Source organism: Hyperolius riggenbachi, chromosome 10, assembly GCF_040937935.1.
Source record: "Hyperolius riggenbachi isolate aHypRig1 chromosome 10, aHypRig1.pri, whole genome shotgun sequence".
Lineage (NCBI taxonomy): Eukaryota > Metazoa > Chordata > Amphibia > Anura > Hyperoliidae > Hyperolius > Hyperolius riggenbachi.
The window spans coordinates 276,493,879-276,510,501 of record NC_090655.1 but is presented as its reverse complement, the minus strand read 5'-3'; the positions used below and the strand labels follow the sequence as shown (position 1 = coordinate 276,510,501).

The 16,623-nt window shown below is 46.5% G+C and overlaps 1 protein-coding gene across 3 annotated transcripts in view; it reads right to left on the bottom strand.

Annotated features, from left to right (window-relative positions):
- The window catches only part of LOC137535477 (zinc finger protein 271-like), a 408,695-nt gene that overhangs the window by 26,436 nt on the left and 365,636 nt on the right, over window positions 1-16,623 (bottom strand). For 2 of the 3 annotated variants that reach the window (XM_068257310.1, XM_068257309.1), the window contains exons 4-5: window positions 7,685-8,423; window positions 2,008-3,520 (exon numbers count right to left, since the gene is read on the bottom strand). In XM_068257310.1, coding sequence (XP_068113411.1) covers window positions 2,418-3,520; window positions 7,685-8,423 — 1,842 coding nt within the window. In that variant the 3' untranslated portion in view covers window positions 2,008-2,417. Of the gene's footprint in view, window positions 1-2,007; window positions 3,521-7,684; window positions 8,424-8,535; window positions 8,634-9,444; window positions 9,524-9,653; window positions 9,789-9,912; window positions 10,033-15,818; window positions 15,913-16,623 lie in introns of those variants that run through there. The other variant, XM_068257311.1, reaches the window with a different exon arrangement.

The following is a 16,623-nucleotide window of genomic DNA, read 5'->3' as shown; positions in this document are numbered from 1 at the left end:
GCTGGAGATTTTTACCTCACTCTCCTGTCATTAAGCTGCACTGCTTTAGCATTGGCAACAGATAATTAGACATTGGCAGACAATACCAAGAACAATAGTCAAGTAGTGTAAGTGGAAAACATTTACAGCATGAGGGTAATAATACACCTGGGCAGGTGATGTTGCACTACAGAGGTGCTAGGAGGGTGCTGCGCCCCTGCGGTGTTTGGAGGACCGGAGTGGGTACAGGGGAGTCTCTGCTATCAGAGGGATAGAGTTCAGCAGGAGGGCGGGCTCAGCAGGGGAGGGATAGAGTTCAGCAGGAGGGCGGGCTCAGCAGGGGAGGGATAGAGTTCAGCAGGAGGGCGGGCTCAGCAGGGGAGGGATAGAGTTCAGCAGGAGGGCGGGCTCAGCAGGGGAGGGATAGAGTTCAGCAGGAGGGCAGGCTCGGGAGGGATAGAGTTCAGCAGGAGGAACACTTGAAGGTGCTGTTTCGCATGTTTTGGTCTAGAGGATATGGTCCTATAATGGCGGCCCGATATGAGGAGCTCAAAGAAGCGGTTGCCTGGGTGGGAGGGGTCACGCGAGATCTTGGTGGCGCTAGACCTCATTCCCGTCGTGTGGAGATTGAGAGGTGGCAGGGATGACCCAATGATCTTTTCCACAGCGCTAATCACTCTTTGTAGTTTGTACCTGTCACTGGTAGAGATGGCCCAAACTGTTCGCCGGCGGAGAGTTCCTGGTGAACTTGGGCTGTTGACTGTAAAACAGAGACACAGAGAGAGGGAAATCTCCTGTCCTCAGTTCAGTCTGGATGAATGGGAGCTTCTAATATCCCCACATCTGCAGCTCACAGCAGATAAATAACAATGTTATACAGAACTTTCCTGGAGTCTCACATTCTTATTTTCACTTTAGGGGGTTGTATCCCGACTCTGAATTATGCACAGCAGCAAAATCAGTGTGATTGGTTCGAATAAAATGCAAACTGCGCCACAAATAGTTACAGAATGAGTCTCTCACAGTTATGTGGATTAGGAAGTTGCTGCAGCAAAAAGTTCCCAGAGGGAAAAAAGTCTCTGTAAATATTTTTCCGCTGCGCTCACCAACATCAAAGTTCCTAGAAAAAATAATCACACTTCACACAGCGTAACTCCATCCTCAAAGTTGCACTCATAATACAAAGGCTCCACCATGAGGGATTTCTAGAGTACACCCTTCCACATGTGCATACAAACAGACCCCCCCCCCCCCCCCCCCACCAACAGAGACGGGGCTCACCAGACAGTCACCACCTCACAGACCAGGTGGATCTAGCGTGATTGCAAATGTAAAAGCTGCCTCAGCATGAACCCTCCACTTGCCCCCTTCTCTTCAGATAAAGCAGGCTTTGTAATCCAAGTACATGTATAAAGTATAAATAAAGGGCCATCACGTAATGCTGCACATACACCAGCTCCTCACGCTAATATAAAATTGCACTTACACCTCCAAGACACAGCGTGACGTCAATCACCCGGGGAAAGGCCGGCCGGCATAGAGGAACTGTACAGCGGGAGCTGCCAGAGGGAAAAGTACTGAAAAGGGACGCCGCGTACCTGACCCCCCCCCGAGTGCCCGGATGGGAGGCTGATCTTTGCCTGATATGTGCGCTGTGACTTGGAAGTGTAAGTGCAATTTTATATTAGCGTGAGGAGCTGGTGTATGTGCAGCATTACGCGATGGTCCTTTATTTATACTTTATACATGTACTTGGATTACAAAGCCTGCTTTATCTGAAGAGAAGGGGGCAAGTGGAGGGTTCATGCTGAGGCAGCTTTTACATTTGCAATCACGCTAGATCCACCTGGTCTGTGAGGTGGTGACTGTCTGGTGAGCCCCGTCTCTGTTGGTGGGGGGGGGGGGGCTGTTTGTATGCACATGTGGAAGGGTGTACTCTAGAAATCCCTCATGTTGGAGCCTTTGTATTATGAGTGCAACTTTGAGGACGGAGTTACGCTGTGTGAAGTGTGTTTATTTTTTCTAGGAACTTTGATGTTTGATGTTAAAATCTGGTTTATTCGGCTCCCAGCAAAAACAAATAATGATAGTTTCAGCACTCTTGTGTTATCAGGAATGTTTGTTCAGTCAGATAAAAGTGTTTGGCTTTTATTTGCTCTTCAGGAGAGCCATGGCTGCATATGACTGCAGATCCTGCCTCGTTTGTATAGATAAAGCACCTGGTTTATTAACCCTTACATTAGAAAATAAAAAAGAACACAAAGCAAGTTCTAACTAGGCTCAGTACTATATGTACCCATATTTCTCTCATCATGTCACTTCAGTTATAAACCAATGCACAGAGTTGCCTGATAAAATGCTCAGCATTCTATGTAAGTATGGTAAAAAAAAAGAAAAACAATGCATCAGAATATTTGTAGCCAATGCATTTTCCATACTCAACACAAGTGTCTGATAAGCAGTGACTTACGCCAAAAACATTTCCCACACTCAGCACATGAATAGGGCTTCTCACCAGTGTGAGATCTCTCATGTATGACAAGGTCTGATTTCTGTGCAAAACATTTCCCACACTCAGAACATGAATAGGGCTTCTCACCAGTGTGAGATCTCTCATGCCTGACAAGGTCTGATTTCTGTGCAAAACATTTCCCACACTCAGAACATGGATAGGGCTTCTCACCAATGTGAGATCTCTCATGCCTGACAAGATCTGATTTCTGTGAAAAACATTTCCCACACTCAGTACATGAATAGGGCTTCTCACCGGTGTGTGATCTCTCATGCTTGACAAGATCTGATTTCTGTGCAAAACATTTCCCACACTCAGAACATGAATAGGGCCTCTCACCAATGTGAGATCTCTCATGCCTGAAAAGATCTGATTTCTGTGAAAAACATTTCCCACACTCAGAACATGAATAGGGCTTCTCACCAGTGTGAGATCTCTCATGCGTAACAAGATGTGATTTACTCCCAAAACATTTCTCACACTCAGCACATGAATAAGGCTTCTTACCACTATGAAATCTCTCATGTGTGACAAGACAGAATTTACGAGCAAAACATTTACCACACTCAGCACATGAATAGGGCTTTTCACCAGTGTGCAGTCTCTCATGTGTGACAAGGTATGATTTGTTAACAAAACATTTCCCACACTCAGCACATGAATAGGGCATCTCACCAGCGTGAGATCTCTCATGCCTGACAAGAGTTGATTTCTCAGTAAAACATTTCCCACACTCAGCACATGAATAGGGCTTCTCACCAGTGTGAGATCTCTCATGTCTGACAAGATGTGATTTCCATGTATAACATTTCCCACATGTGGAACAGGAATGAGACCCTCCAGCAGGGGGAGAGCTGTGCTGGGTATGAGGCCCTTCGGGGTTAGACAGGTGAGAGGAGTCTGGGAGAATATTTGGGGTAACCAGGACATCTGCAGGAGAGTCTTGTCCAGTGACATAATCATCCGTTGTACAGTCTGTGGATGCAGAGAGACGAGTCTCTGAGAGGTTCCTGATGCTGGGACTCCGCCCTGCAAATAGAGAAACATCATCACTTCCTGTTAGAGAATTCTGAGGGGAGGAACAATTATCATTAGGGATGAAAGGAAAGAGGATGGTCGGCACTGCTGTACAACTTCCTTTATTTGGCAATGTGCAGACAAGTAGGCTGTGTGTTACATCATCACCTCACAGTCCATAAGAAGAGCCTAAACACGTACCGGTGCGGGGGTGGATAATGGTGGGTGCTGGTTGCTGGGAGCCTGACGGCAGTTTCACACACAAGCGCTTCTTCAGAGGCTATGACAAGGGGGCGGGGCTATGTCTGCTCTAGTTGGAGAAAGTGCTTTACTGTAATAGTAACCTGCAATCCAAGATTACAGTGTGGGGAGGTCAGGGAGAGCGAGGCCAAACAACACGGCCGCTATTCCTAATGGAATTACAAGTCCTGCTGCAGCAGCTAATTATACAAGCCACTAACATAATATCCCATGATGAATATAGGTCAGGCCATGCAGAGCAGAGAATATGGCTGACCTCATCCACATATACAACAAGGACTGCCTGATTAGGGGAAGCCGGGGTTAGGAAGGTTTAACAGTTATTTAAAACTTAATCTTTATTTTAATGTAAAAGAAACAGGGAGATTGGCCATTAGAGGATGGGCAACAGTGACATTCAGGGAGAACTGGGGAGGAGATTGTGTCTCAGAAGTTCAGCAGAATAGGTGCCGTATCTATTCCTGACTCTCTCCTCTTTCACTTCAATTCTACAGTTACTATTTGTTTTAACAATAAGTTTATTGAAAAAAGTCAGTAATACAAATAAACAGGAAACAGCCTGATGAAATGATGTTATGAAACAGCATAGTACAAGTACCATATTAGATTAACCATTTCAGCCCAGCTGGACGAAAGGAATTTTCACCTGTCAGCGCTCCTCCTATTCATTCTCCAATAACTTTATCACTGCTTATCACAACAAATTGATCTATACCTTGTTTTTTTCTGCCACCAATTAGGCTTTCTTTGGGTGGTACATTATGCTAAGAATTATTTTATTCTAAATGTATTATGATGGGAATAATAGAAAAAAAAAAGAATGCATTATTTTTCAGTTTTCAGCCATCATAGTTTTAAAATAATTCACGCAATACCATAATTAAAATCCACACATTTTATTTGGCCATTTGACCCGGCTATTGCAATGTTAAAGTTGTATCCCTAGTACAATGTATGGTGACAATATTTTATTTGGAAATAAAAAGGTGCATTTTTTCTGTTTTACATCCATCACTATTACATTTGTAGCCCAATATTGAATAATTATATGCTCTCTTGCCATAGATATTATTCTTTTTTCCCCCTAAAGTCAGTAGGTGTAATTTACTATTTGGCCACAAGATGTCTCCGCTGAGGAAAAATCCTATTAGCATACTTTGTACGCTAATAGGATACAATGTATCATTACATTGTAACTAGGGGAAGTGACCTAGGCTTCCATCGGAAGCCTCTGATCAGAGTGGCGGCGGGGAGTTTATGAATGGAAATATGGTTTCCATTCATAAATGTAACGACCGGCGGCGGAAACCAGCGGAAATCAGCGGCGGGAGATAGCGCGGCAGCTGTATGTAAAGAATAAAGAAAAGAACAAAAAACAGTGTTTATTCTCGGCGGACATGCTCGGATTGGCACGTCCCCTGCAGCCAATCCTCTCTGCTAGCAGCAGCAGCAGCACAATCGCCTGCAAACCACCCAACCTGCAGGGAGGTGACTAGCGCCTCCCTGTGGCTCTAGCAGCTGCCGCTGCAGACGTGAAGCTCACGTCCGCGTGGCTGGAATTGTTAATGGGGATAAAAAGAAAAGGTTGATCAGAAAGGATCCCGAAGAGAAAACAGAGGACAAACAAAGGGAGACAACGTAATACCGGCAATAAGGATAAACCACTTGTATGTATGCTCCTAATGTAGTACAAACAGTTACTAATTACATGCTATAAAACACAATGGGGTTGATTCACTAACTATAGCGCTGCCAAACAGTGAGACTAAACTACTGTTACAAACGCACTGAATATTTCCTCTGTGCACGCTACACGCACTAGTGGCAGAATAGCGTGTTACTTAGCAACGGCCACTGCCTTGATTTGCCGCGCAGTAGTGATGTATTGCTCCTGCGATCCTTCACTAAAGCGGCCATTCTCCTTGAATGTTGCTGTTGCCAATCCTCAAATGACCAATCTCCCTGCTTCTTTTACATTAAAATAAAGGTTACTTTTTAATTAACTGATAAACCTTCCCATCCCCAGCTTCCCCTAATAGCTAACAGCACTATAGCCACAACTCATTAAGATCATTCTGGTGATAATAAGGCAAGTGGAAACATCATCACACATCAATCTGTATCTAGTTAATTCACTAATGAAGCTTACCTTATTAACACGTAGTGATAAACTTTCACAGTGAGAGTGCTGTCTTATCACTCCAGTCCTGAAGTTTTAACCTTTGTAGTTATTCTCACATGCAGTAGGTAGGGAGGGGAGGAGCACACACAAGGAGGATGTAACTCCACCCACTGCTGCCAGGACGATTTCAACAAGCCTGGGTAGGACAGCAAGGGAGGTAGAGAAAGAGGCTGTGGCTGTGTGGCTAGGTCTGTGTGTCTGAATTTGTGTGTGTGTGTGCATCTATCTATCTATCTATGCATGCTTGGTGTCTCTCTCTCCCTCCCTCTCTGTGTTATGCTGAGCATGTTTACTCAGCTTCTTCGGTCGCCCATGGCGAGGCCTATTCTGAGTGGAACCTGTCCTATGAAACCTCTGTATGGTCTTGGCCACCATGCTGCAGCTCAGTGTCAGGGTCTTGGCAATCTTCTTATAGTCTAGGCCATCTTTATCTGGAGCAACAATTCTTTTTTCAGCTCCTCGGAGAGTTCTCGGCCATGAGGAGCCATGCTGAGCTTCCAGTGACCAGTATGAGGGAGTGTGAGAGCGATAACACCAAATGTACCACACCTGCTCCCCATTCACACCTGAGACCTTGTAACACTAACCAGTCACATGACCTCAGGGAGGGAAAGGGCCGGAACCAATTCCCTTCCTCTGCTAAGCTCTCTCCTAGGACATCATTCTTCATCTTCTGCTTAAAATAACTTCTCAACACTCTGCAAATTAAAAAGTACTGAAAAATTATTTTTAACTAGCTGATGGCCTGGCGTTGCCCGGGTATGTATTTAGCTGGTGTTGGCTCCGCCCACTTTTTCTAACCCTAACACACAATTACTCAATGACCTAGTTTGTGAGTTTTGCAGTCTTTGGCATCAATAATTTGCATTGAAATGAAACAAATCTGATTGGCTGTTTGTGGCTCCACCCCTTTTCTGAATTTGAAGCCCAGTCACCCAATGACCAACTGGACCAGGTTTGAGGCTTGTGCCATTAACAGTGCAGAAATGGCAGCAATTTAATATTCACCATAAAAATCAACAGGTGAATTTTGATTGGCTTTTGTAGGCTCCACCCACTTTTCTGAATATATATCCCAGTCAGCCAGTCACCAACTGTGCAAAGTGTGAGAAGCCTGCCATTAGCCGTGTAAGAATGGCTGCAGTTTATATTTTCCCAGTGAAATTTGTATTTGTCTCCGCCCACTTTTTGCTTATGGGGATAAAAAGTCTCCTATATGTTATTCCAGGTGATGTACTATGTGTGGGGCAAATTTCATTAAAATCCGATCAGCCAGTTTTGTGTGATCGAGTAACAAATATCCAAACTGTCACATTTATAATCTTAGTAAGATTTTTTTGTTGCCTGCAGGTGGCTTAAAAGGCCATTTATTGATAAGATATGAAAATATCACCAAGGAGAAAACTTAGGAAATCAGGTGAATTGGATTGGGCCCTGAAATGTCTAATTGGGTAGAATTTTGACATTTGTCACTTAGGGGTGTCCTCACTTTTGTTGCCAGCGGATTAGACATTAATGGCTGTGTGTTGAGTTACGTTGGTGGGGCAGCAAATTTACACCATTATACAAGCTGTACACTGACTGCTTTACATTGTATCAAAGGGGTAGATTCATGTAATTGTGGGAATATTACCCCACATACTGAGAGGAAGATGATCTGTACTGTGCCCAGCAGGGACATATTTGTTAGTCAGTTTAATTAGGCTATTGAATATCTAATGTTTATCACTCACCAATTCTCATCTCTGCAATTATGTCTTCCTCCTTAGATGTCCCCATCATGTCCCTCTCCTCCATAGACTGCTGATCACTCCTCACATACGCCTCTTCTTCTTCCTCTTTCTTTATCCTCATCACGTCCCCCTCCTCCATAGACTGCTGATCACTCCTCACATACGCCTCTTCTTCTTCCTCTTTACTTGTCCCCATCATGTCACCCTCCTCCATAGACTGCTGATCACTCCTCACATACGTCTCTTCTTCTTCCTCTTTACTTGTCCCCATCATGTCACCCTCCTCCATAGACTGCTGATCGCTCTTCACATACGCCTCTTCTTCCTCTTTCTTTATCCTCATCACGTCCCCATCCTCCATAGATTGCTGATCACTCCTCACATACGTCTCTTCTTCTTCCTCTTTATTTGTCCCCATCATGTCACGCTCCTCCAGAGACTGCTGATCACTCCTCACATCCGCCTCTTCTTCTTCCTCTTTACTTGTCCTCATCATGTCACCCTCCTCCATAGACTGCTGATCACTCCTCACATCCGCCTCTTCTTCTTCCTCTTTACTTGTCCTCATCATGTCACCCTCCTCCATAGACTGCTGATCACTCCTCACATATGCCTCTTCTTCTTCCTCTTTATTTGTCCCCATCATGTCACCCTCCTCCATAGACTGCTGATCACTCCTCACATATGTCTCTTCTTCTTCCTCTTTAACCACAGCACTTACATGTATCAGTTCTCCACCCTAATCACACAAAATAAGAAGCACTTTATAATGTGAGCACAGATAACAGCATAGACAACAGGAAACAATGTCACATAGTTTGGGGTCTCTAATGACACTCAGTTCCACCTACCTGATAATGGTGGGGGGTGGGGGGATCTTCCTGTAGACAACCCCAGGAATAAAGAGGGCCTGTATATCTCTCTGGTAGGTTTCTGTTACTGGATACATCTATAGGAAACACACAATGACTGAATACTATGGGCTCAATTAACTGTTACCACATTGAAAAGTAAATATTACAGAGTAGTGAGGTAAATTACCGGCTTGTGCGGTGAATACCTCAAAAAAACTTCAATTCACTAAGATAAAAGCATTCGGTAAAAAAATAAAAAATGTTGGGTATTTTTAAGATCTGGCTAGACCTTTCAATAACTAGAAAATAGCATGTAGTAAAATTGACAGACAAGGGAGAAAGCCAATAGTAAGAGCCACCTGGTCCTGCTACTCACCTCATTTGACCAGATGCACTGCCGGGTGGGACATCAGAAAGATAAACAAAATACAACAGCAGGAAACATTTACAGAGGCTTCCCTGTATCCCTTTAGACATGCAGATCTATATACTGGTACACAGAGAAGGTCCTTTAGTGGTATGCATTCACATCTAAAGGGATGCAGGAAGCCCTTTACTCTCTAGTAAGCTGTCACACAGGAATGGGTTATGCAGACACTTGTAGGAGAGAACCTCAGCTTTCTGCAGAGACCTCCTCCACAGCTGGGAGACTTCTGCATCACCGAGCAGGTCTTACTGAACTGAAGCAACAATCTTCAGTACATTACCTATTACAACATGTGTGATAATCTTACTGCACTTGGAAAACAAAGTCTACAATACAGAATGAGTTATTTCCCTGACCTCTTTTTTTCAGCCCTTAGTGAATTAAGGTCATTGTCTGTTTGTGTTTATCAGATGAGGGGGATCTAGGAAGACCCCAAGCACTGCTTTCTCCAGTACAAAAAATTAAGAATCTCCTCTTACCTGGTGATGTGAGGGGCGGCTGATTCTCCATCATGGTGTCCTTATAGAGGTCCTGGTGTACTTCTATATACTGCCACTCCTGCATGGAGAAATAGACGGTGACATCCTGACATCTCATAGGAACCTGACACACACAATAATACAGTCACCACCCAGACATCCCCCTTGCTGTTACTGGATAATGTCCCATAATTCCCAGCACCGCTCACCTCTCCTGTCAGCAGCTCAATCATCTTCCTGGTGATTTCCAGAATCTTCTGCTTGTTGTGTCCCTCAGATATCAGGGAGTGAGGTGGGGGCACTGTGATGGTCACATGATCACCAGACTTCACTGGAGGAAATTTCTGTATGGAAAGACCAACACTAACGTCACATGATTTCCCAGAATCCTCCTTACCTCTCTGGTCAGGAGTGTTTTATTAATAGAGATAAGAGTGATGTCATGCTACCTCCCAGAATTCTCCTCACCTCTCCAGTCAGCAGATAGATGATCTCCAGGGTGAGGTTGAATATCCTCTCGGTCATGTGACTCTGGTCCTCCTCCATCCTCAGTGATTTGGTCATGTGATCTGTACAGGATGCTGCTGCCTTTAGATATATAAGGGAGGAATAATCTAGGTTATACAGCTGTCAGTGGTGAAACTACTAATACAGGATCCCCTTCCCCCCAGCACTCCCCATTGGTGTCACTTGTGGGTGGTGGGGCCATGCAGAGTATTGCAGGAAAGCATAATAAGCTGGTTTATAGCTACCTGTGCACTATACTCACAGCGTGCTGCAGTCCTGTCCTCCCTCTGCCTCCTCTCCAGCTGGCCTTCTCTCCTCACATCCCCCTTCCACTGTTACCATTCCTGTGATGTTACAGCAGTGCTTGTAGTGGTAGATGGATGAGGATATGAGGAGAGGCAGAGACTGAGGCTAATGGGAGCAGAGGACTGGAACACACTGTGACAGCTAGCTATAAACCAATGTACAGGTCCTTATAAAAAAAATTAGTATAATGTGATAAAGTTCATTATTTTCTGTAATGTACTGATAAACATTAGACTTTCATATATTTTAGATTCATTACACACAACTGAAGTAGTTCAAGCCTTTTATTGTTTTCATATTGATGATTTTGGCATACAGCTCATGAAAACCCAAAATTCCTATCTCAAAAAATTAGCATATCATGAAAAGGTTCTCTAAACGAGCTATTAACCTAATCATCTGAATCAACTAATTAACTCTAAACACCTGCAAAAGATTCCTGAGGCTTCTAAAAACTCCCAGCCTGGTTCATTACTCAAAACCGCAATCATGGGTAAGACTGCCGACCTCACTGCTGTCCAGAAGGCCATCATTGACACCCTCAAGCAAGAGACAGAAACACAGAAAGAAATTTCGGAATGAATAGGCTGTTCCCAGAGTGCTGTATCAAGGCACCTCAGTGGGACGTCTGTGGGAAGGAAAAAGTGTGGCAGAAAACGCTGCACAACGAGAAGAGGTGACCGGACCCTGAGGAAGATTGTGGAGAAGGACTGATTCCAGACCTTGGGGGACCTGCGGAAGCAGTGGACTGAGTCTGGAGTAGAAACATCCAGAGCCACCGTGTACAGGCGTGTGCAGGAAATGGGCTATAGGTGCCGCATTCCCCAGGTCAAGCCACGTTTGAACCAGAAACAGCGGCAGAAGCGCCGGACCTGGCCACAGAGAAGCAGCACTGGACTGTTGCTCAGTGGTCCAAAGTACTTTTTTTGGATGAAAGCTACTTTTGCATGTCATTCGGAAATCAAGGTGCCAGAGTCTGGAGGAAGACTGGGGAGAGGGAAATGCCAAAATGCCTGAAGTCCATTGTCAAGTACCCACAGTCAGTGATGGTCTGGGGTGCCATGTCAGCTGCTGGTGTTGGTCCACTGTGTTTTATCAAGGGCAGGGTCAATGCAGCTAGCTGTCAGGAGATTTTGGAGCACTTCATGCTTCCATCTGCTGAAAAGCTTTATGCAGATGAAGATTTTCAGCACGACCTGGCACCTGCTCACAGTGCCAAAACCACTGGTAAATGGTTTACTGACCATGGTATTACTGTGCTCAATTGGCCTGCCAACTCTCCTGACCTGAACCCCATAGAGAATCTGTGGGATATTGTGAAGAGAAAGTTGAGAGACCAAGAACCAACACTCTGGATGAGCTAAAGGCCGCTATCGAAGCATCCTGGGCCTCCATAACACCTGAGCAGTGCCACAGGCTGATTGCCTCCATGCCACGCCGCATCGAAGCAGTCGTTTCTGCAAAAGGATTCCCGACCAAGTATTGAGTGCATAACTGAACATAATTATTTGAAGGTTGACTTTTTTTGTTTTAAAAACACTTTTCTTTTATTGGTCGGATGAAATATGCTAATTTTTTGAAATAGGAAATTTGGGTTTTCATGAGCTGTATGCCAAAATCATCAATATTAAAACAATAAAAGGCTTGAACTACTTCAGTTGTGTGTAATGAATCTAAAATATATGGAAGTCTGTTTATCAGTACATTACAGAAAATAATGAACTTTATCACAATATGCTAATTTTTTGGGAAGGACCTGTAAACCTTCCTTTTACTACTCTGCATGGAGAAGGGGAAAGGGAGCAATACTGGAGTGTGGGCATGGCTATACTCAGAATCAGAATCAACTTTATTCGCCAAGTGCGACAAACGTCGCACCCGGAATTATTTGTGGACACATGGCCATTGGCAAAGTACAGGTAGTGCATTGATTGATAGATAGCATCAGTATGGTACAGAATAAAAACTACAGAACAACAATACAATTTACAATTACAATTGACTAACAACCACAACAGGTCATAGTGCAGATAGGCAAGACAATTGTGCAAAGAAAACATGATATGGTAGCATATAGTGCATTGCCGCCAGCAGGGGTTATCTTACAGGCAACACTCATCCGCTGGGCCAGCTAAGGAGGATTAGGGAATGTCAAGGGATAGTGCACGAGTTGAGTGGGAGGACCGCTTGGGGGAAGAAGGTGTTTCTATGCCTGGCGGTTTTGGTGCGGATGGTCCGAAAGCGGCGGCCTAAGGGAAGGAGATCGAAGAAGCGGCTGCCTGGGTGTGAAGGGTCTTGGGTAATCCTGTTGGCCCTGGACAACAATTGAGATGTATGAAGAAGATCCAGAGGAGGCAGGGGTGACCCGATGATCTTCTCAGCAACACGGATTACCCTCTGTAGTTTGCGCCTGTCCTTTGAGTTTGCCCCAAAGTACCAGACAATGATGGAGGAGCAGAGGACAGACTCAATGGTGGCAGGGTAGAAACTAGTCATTAGCTCCCGCGGAATTCCAAACTTTCTCAGCTGCCTGAGAAAGAATAGCCTCTGCTGGGCTTTCTTTTGAGTTACGGTGGAATTTACATCCCACTTCAAGTTGTTAGTGATGGTAGTTCCTAGGAACCGAGCGCTGTGTGCCCTGGAGACCTCAGTACCATTGATGGAGATCGGACTGGGAGACGGAGCATTCCTTCTAAAGTCAACAATCAGTTCCACAGTTTTCGCCGTATTTAGTACGAGTTTGTTATCCTTGCACCACCCGAGGATCCGCTCGATCTCCTTGCGGTATTCATGCTCCCCGTCCTTGCCAATGAGCCCGAGGATGGTGGTGTCATCTGCAAACTTGATGACTTTGACAGATTCGGCGGATGAGGAACAGCTGTTTGTGTACAGGGAAAAGAGTATCGGCGACAGCACACACCCTTGAGGGGCACCTGTGTTGGTGATTCTTACACTGGAGGAGCAGCCGCCAATTCTCACTAGCTGCGACCTATTGGTAAGGAAATCCTTGATCCAGGTACACAGATTGAGGTCAACACCGAGTCGTGCTAAGTTTTCATACAGGATTATCGGACATATGGTGTTGAAAGCGGAGTTGAAGTCCAGGAGCAGGATTCTGGCGTAGGTGTTGGGATTATCTAGATGTTCTGTGATGTGTGCTAGGCTGATGTTAATGGCATCCTCCACAGACCGGTTGGCCCTGTACGCAAACTGCAGGGGGTCCATTTTGGTGGTGGTGTGATCCTTCAGATAAGAGAGGACGAGTCTTTCGAAGGTCTTCATGATGATTGGAGTTAGGGCAACAGGTCTGTAGTTGTTAAGATCTGTGACTCCTGGCTTCTTGGGGACTGGTATGATGACGGCTTTTTTGAAGCAGGAGGGGACCCTGCCCAGCGACAGGGATTTACTGAAGATGGAGGTGAGGATCGGGGCTAGCTGAATTGCACAGGTTTTCAGGCAGGTGGGAGATATGCCGTCCGGGCCTGGAGCCTTCCTGGAGTTGAGCTTCTGGAGGTGCCGTAAGACTTCAGCCTCGTGGACTATTTCCAGTTCCAGGGGGGCAGCTAGGCGGGATGAGGTGGGGAGAAGCTCCCTTGGTGAGGAATTGAGTGCTAGGTTCACGAGGTGGGTGGATTGGTGCTCGAACCTGCAATAGAATTTGTTGAGCTCCTCAGCTAGCGTAATGCTAGGAGGTGTGTGTTGAGGAGGGGGCCTGAAGTTGGTGGCAGCCCTGAGGCCTTTCCAGACATCCGAGTTGTTGGACTGCAGGTTCAGACTCAGTTTATCTGAATAGTCTATCTTTGCTGCCTTTAGCTCTCGATTCAAGGTATTCCTGGCCTACCTAAACTCCTCTGGGGTGCCAGATTTGTGTGCTTCCTCTTTGATCCTATGGAGTCGGCGTAGCCTGCCATTAAACCAGGGTTTGTTATTTGGGAAGACTTTGATAGTTGTCGTTGGGACAAAAACTGATATAGGAGGTGACGTTCTCTGTCCATTCATCCAGGCAGGGAGCCTCCAAGGCTGACCAGTCGGTGCTGTCGAAGCAAGCTTGTAGATGACTCTTAGCCTCTTCTGTCCACTTTTTCACTGTCCTGACAGTCGTCTTCGAGGTCTCAAGGTGCCTTCTGTAGGTGGGGATCAGGTGGATTAGGCAGTGGTCAGAGTTACCTAGGGCAGCCCTGCGGGTAGCCTTGTACGCATCTTTGAGGACCGTGTAGCAATGGTCCAGGGTGTTCTGATTTCTGGTGGGGCAGGTGACGTGTTGTTTGTATCGGGCAGCTCCTGGCGAAGGTTTGCACTATTAAAATCCCCTAAGATGATGAAAAGGGAGTCCGGGAGGGACGTCTCCCACAGCAATATGATGTCGCTGAGTATATGCAGGGCATTCTTGGTGTCCGCATCCGGGGGAATGTAGACACCTGCGAGGACATAGGAGGTGAACTCCCTTGGCGAGTACTGAGGTCTGCAGTTTATGAGTAGAACCTCGATGTCTGGAGAGCAGCAATTCTGCAGGATGGTTGTGTTTGAGCACCAAGTGGCATTGATATAAAAGCAGATTCCGCCGCCCTTACTTTTCCCTGAGAGAGAGTGGTTGCGGTCTGCCTGGAAAAGATTGAAGCCCGGTAGGTTGAGGGAGTTGTCTGGGATGGTCTCACTTAGCCAGGTCTCAGTGAAGCAGAGTACTGGGGAGCTGCCTTCTAGCGAGGGTTTACTACCAAGTAGTAATAGCAGTTCATCCAGCTTGTTCGGGAGGGAGCGAACGTTCGCTAGCAGAATGGCTGGGATGGGAGACTTCAGGTCTTTCCTTTTGAGTCTTACATGAGCGCCCGCTCTCCTGCCTCTACGCCGGTGTCTACCGCTACAGGTCCATTGTTCAATGTGGGTCCAGACCTTGTCCCACAGGGGTAGTGCCTGGGCCTTGGTCTCCCATTTCGAAAGCTCTGCTTTTGTGTAGGTGATGGTGCACTGGGAGAGTAAAGGCCCTTGGCCTCCCATTTCAAAAGCTCTGCTATTGTGTAGGTGATGGTGCACTGGGAGGGTAGGGGCTTGGGATGGGGCATCACGATGTTGCAGGCCAGTACGGTGCATCAACTGTATCGGGACAATGCAGCATCAACTGTATCGGGACAATGTAAAGCAGTGCGGGAGTTGTTACCAGACGATACGGAACAGTGCAAGGTTTGCACAGAACACAGCATCATGTGAATGAACAAAGTTCAAAGTGACCCATAGGGCAGGTAAAAAACACTGGTATGGAGCAGTCCTAGTGGAGACAGTTACACAGTAACAGTTTGTGTGGCAAAAATGTAGCTCTAACAAATTACACAGTAACAGTTCGTGTGGCAAAATGGTAGCTCTAATACAGATTAGAGTACTGGTGAGGAACAGTTCTGGTGGGGCACATGTGCGGTCACAGTTTGTGGTGGGCAATGGAGTAGCTAAGTAGCACACACAGTTCCAGGGGGGGCACCCAGATTGGGGAGGCATCAGTCAGCAACCATGATCATCTGGCTACTGATATCCCTCACCCAGTATACGCTACTGATATCGGCCCCACTCACCCGGTGTTAGCAGGTCTCACAGATGTTGAGCAGGACAGAGGATGGCCGGTGATGGTCTGTACTGTGGGGCAGCGTACCTGGTGGGCTGCCTAGCTGCTCTGTGAGTTCAGGTCCCAGATGAGCACGTGGAGAAGGGATAGGCCGAAGCAAGCCACGTGGATGGAGTGCCGAGGGGACTTTGTCTGCCGGTGGAAGAGGTGGTGCTGCCAGGAAGAGCAGAGTGGGTGGAGGAGGCTATTCTGACCCTGTCCGAATACTGCGGGCAGCAGGGGAGTACACGGTGGAGGGCAGCCTGTGGATGGTCTCCTAGTCGCAGCAGAACCTCTCGGCAGCAGCCGGTAATGATGGAGACAGCATGCAAGCAGTCTCCTGGGCTGAGGAGCGCTCTGCGTGGCTGCGGTGTTCAACGGGCAGGGTCTTCTCTCCCGGAGGGGGAGAAATGACATTACTGGGGAGGGGGACATTACTTACTGGAGGATAATGGCAATGCTGGGGGACACAGGTGGGACATGGCTATACTGGAAAAGAAATGGCATTACTGGGGTGGGGGACATTTTATACTGGAGGATAATGGCAATGCTGGGGGACACAGGGGGGACATGGCTATACTGGGGGAGAAATGGCTTTACTGGGGTGGGGGACATTACTTACTGGAGGATAATGGCAATGCAGGGGGACACAGGGGGGGGGGGGGGCATGGCTATACTGGGGGAGAAATGACATTACTGGGGAGGGGGACATTACTTACTGGAGGATAATGGCAATGCAGGGGGACACAGGGGGACATGGCTATACTGGGGAGAAA